The sequence below is a fragment of the Anarrhichthys ocellatus genome, unplaced genomic scaffold (genome assembly GCF_004355925.1).
Source record: "Anarrhichthys ocellatus isolate YVR2014 unplaced genomic scaffold, GSC_Weel_1.0 scaffold5423, whole genome shotgun sequence".
NCBI lineage: Eukaryota > Metazoa > Chordata > Actinopteri > Perciformes > Anarhichadidae > Anarrhichthys > Anarrhichthys ocellatus.
Window position 1 is genome coordinate 1 of NW_022285397.1, and position 3,500 is coordinate 3,500.

General features: G+C 48.8%; 1 protein-coding gene across 1 annotated transcript; it reads left to right on the forward strand.

Moving 5' to 3' along the window:
* The first annotated feature begins 224 nt into the window (after positions 1-224).
* Positions 225-3,146, forward strand: LOC116379872 (E3 ubiquitin-protein ligase HERC2-like). The gene is made up of 7 exons (XM_031841840.1): positions 225-531; positions 768-954; positions 1,501-1,644; positions 1,725-1,916; positions 2,022-2,175; positions 2,765-2,872; positions 2,968-3,146. Exons 1-7 carry the CDS (start codon positions 521-523, stop codon positions 3,129-3,131), a joined length of 960 nt encoding a protein of 319 aa, XP_031697700.1. The 5' UTR covers positions 225-520; the 3' UTR covers positions 3,132-3,146.
* The last annotated feature ends 354 nt before the right edge of the window (positions 3,147-3,500 follow it).

Sequence of the window (3,500 nt, forward strand, 5' to 3'; positions counted from 1 at the left end):
TGTATATACGTATGTGTATGTGTATATACGTATGTGTATATGTGTATGTGTATATACGTATGTGTATACGTGTATGTATATATACGTATGTGTATACGTATGTGTATATACGTATATATATACATGTGTGTATATATATATACGTGTATACGTATATATACATACATACATACATGCATGCATGCATACATACATACATACATACATACATACATAACCGTCTCCCTGTGTAGCTGCTGCTCTACTGATGAGAGGAGACACCTGCAGCTCTGCAACAGTCTGATTATGTCTGCAGCTGGTTCAGGGTGCTTCCCGTCAATGATGGCGTGTGTTTGTTTGTTTGTTGTGCGCTGCAGGCGTGCAGTCAGACAGCGACTCGTCGTCCGCAGTGAACAACAAGCTGAGCGGGCCGAGCAGCGTGAAGCCGAACCGACCCTCGCTGGCCAAGATCCTCCTCAGTCTGGATGGAAACTTGGCCAAACAGCAGGCTCTGTCTCACGTGCTGTCGGCCCTCCAGATCATGTATGCGAGGTACGTTTAGTCTGCAGAGGGTCTGACCGGTCCTCTCCTGGGGGGGTCACAAGACCACGATGCAACCAGTTCAGGTCTGGCTCTGGACCTTCACCCCTAGTCATCCCCTTTTCTTTTTTTAAATATTCCTTGTCATACTACACTCTCAGACATACACTGCACAGACTGATGGTATATATATATATATACCATCAGTGTGTGCTGCTGGTGACAGGACGGGTTGTGTGTTTCCTCAGGGATGCGGTGGTCGGTGCTCTGATGCCGGCCAGCATGATCCTACCGGCGGAGTGTCCTTCCAGCTCCCCGGTTCCGCCGTCAGACTCCTCATCCTCGTCCAGCGTGAGCGATGAAGAAGGTCCTCCTGTGCTGCCTGAAGCCGAGGAACGTGTCAGCCCCAATCCCTGGCAGGACAAGAAGGGAGAGGTGAGCATGACACCATGTAGATTCAGTAGAACTCTTCACCTCGTCTCTGAAAAACTTTTGTTTTGTTTTTCTTCTGTCTAAAGTGCAGCCTCAACCACATTTTGTGCTGATTTACTGTAAAACAAGAAACATGCAAAGTGCTCTTCCCCATAGTGAGCAGGTGTGCAGATGCAGCCATCAGCAAACTATATCTGGGTCCAACACGGAGACAACAGAAACTCTCACAGGGCTTTAGTCATAAATACAACTCCAAATAAGTTTTCTACCATAAAACAATCTTAAAGTTTGAGGTTGAGGTTCTCCTCCACAGTCAGGGTTCTACTACAGTAGATGAGTTGATAGAAACAGACAGGAGAACCAGCACGGGAGCAAAGTGATGTTCTGCTGTGGACGTATGTTAGACTCCTAACAGAATGTCTCTCAGTTGAAGTGAAGCTATATTCAGAATGTCTTCAGCTCTTTACCTTGCTGCTGGAATAAGCTCATATACATGTTTGATGCAGAGAAGAACTGAATTGTGTGTGTTGTTGTTTTGTATCTGAGCAGGCTCCCTCATCAGAGGACGCCGTCACCCCGTCATCAGCCATCACTCCCTCCGCCTCCGGAGCCTCCTCGCGTCCTTTCATCCCCGTCACCGATGACCCCGGAGCCGCCAGCATCATAGCCGAAACCATGACCAAGACCAAAGAGGCGAGTCCGTCCGACGTCTGTGAAGCCGCCAACCCCTCGGCAACGTGTACCTAACTCTGGTTTCATGTTTCATACTCCAGGACTCTGAGAGCCAGAGTAAAGTGGTCGGTCCGGAGCCTCAGTACCTGGACGAGTTCACCAGTCTGCTGGTGCCGGATGATACCCGCGTGATGGTGGACCTGCTCAAACTGGCCGTGTCCTGTCGCTCTGGGGAGAAGGGCAAGGAGGTCCTGTCTGCTGTGCTGTCTGGGATGGGAACGGCTTATCCTCAGGTGACTTTACTGTTTCTACAGCGACCTCCAGACTCAGAGGATGGTGGTAGCAGCGCTGACATTGTCGGGGGGGGGGGGGCCCTCTCTCGCTGTGTGTCTTCGCAGGTTGCTGACATGCTGCTGGAGTTGTGTGTCACCGAGTTGGAGGATGTTGCCACGGACTCGCAGAGCGGCCGACTGTCCTCCCAGCCGGTCGTTGTGGAGAGCATCCATCCGTACACAGACGACACCTCCACCAGTGGAACCGTGAAGATCCCAGGTGAGAGGGATGAGACGAGGGAGAAAGTTGTCAGTTTGGAGGCTCGGTCAAGTCCAGTGTGGGTGGTTGATGAACCCATGTTTCTGGGGTTGGGGTGGTGTGGATTGGGTTTCATAATGAGTCATCGGTGCGTATTGTTTTTCTTGTGATCGAAGCATTTCCATATTGTGTAAAATCCAAAAGTCAAACATAATTGAAACTTCTAAAATTCACGTTTTTGTGTAATGAAATATTCTGCTCTAACACATTTTTTTTTTTAGCGTCTAGTGTTTTCACAGCTGTCCGCTCGCCCCACACAAAGGGAGGCAACACCTGTATTAACGGGGCGGTCTAACAGCAACATAACTTATATTTAAATTACCACAAGTACACATAATCTACTTTTTTCCCCCTTTTTTTTTTTACATTCAAGCTTCATTCTAAAACCTCAATAGAAGATTTGAATGTAACGTTGCAGCCCTACGCTCTGCTGTAGTTTGCATTGGTTGAATGTTTTCACTTTGAGCATCCTGAATGGACCGGACCGTGTTCAGGAGATCATCGTGACTCCTCTCTCGGATGCAGACCACATCTCTTGTTTGTGTCGTAGGAGCCGAGGGTCTGAGGATAGAGTTCGACAGACAGTGTTCCACCGAGCGACGCCACGACCCGCTGACGATCATGGACGGAGCCAATAGGATCGTCTCTGTCAGATCAGGTGATGAGAGGGAGAACCTGAAGCTGAACGGTCACTGAGCGAATGCTGACGGAGCAAAAATATAAGATGTGGTGTCACTGCGTTGTGCGTTTCAGGTCGGGAGTGGTCCGACTGGTCCAGCGAGTTGAGGATCCCCGGAGATGAACTCAAGTGGAAATTCACCAGCGACGGCTCGGTGAACGGGTGGGGCTGGCGCTTCACCGTCTACCCCATCATGCCGGCTGCTGGTGAGCTTCCAACACACATAACACTCTCATAATTCATCTCTAATATCTGTTTTATATTCATGTGAAAACATCTCCTTCAAACTACTGTATTCATTGTAGTTTATCACCAAAACTACATTTTACAGATGACATGTGAACACATCATGATAAGGTTATAATGTACCTTCAGCCAGTACTCATGTTCACTGAGCAGAGCCTGAAGGCATCATAATGTAATTGAAGTGAACCTCCGTTGGTTAGCCGTTAGCGGTGCTGCTAACGTTACTAGCTCTACTCCTGTTGGTTAGCCGTTAGCGGTGCTGCTAACGTTACTAGCTCTACTCCTGTTGGTTAGCCGTTAGCGGTGCTGCTAATGTTACTAGCTCTCCTCCTGTTGGTTAGCCGTTAGCGGTGCTGCTAAC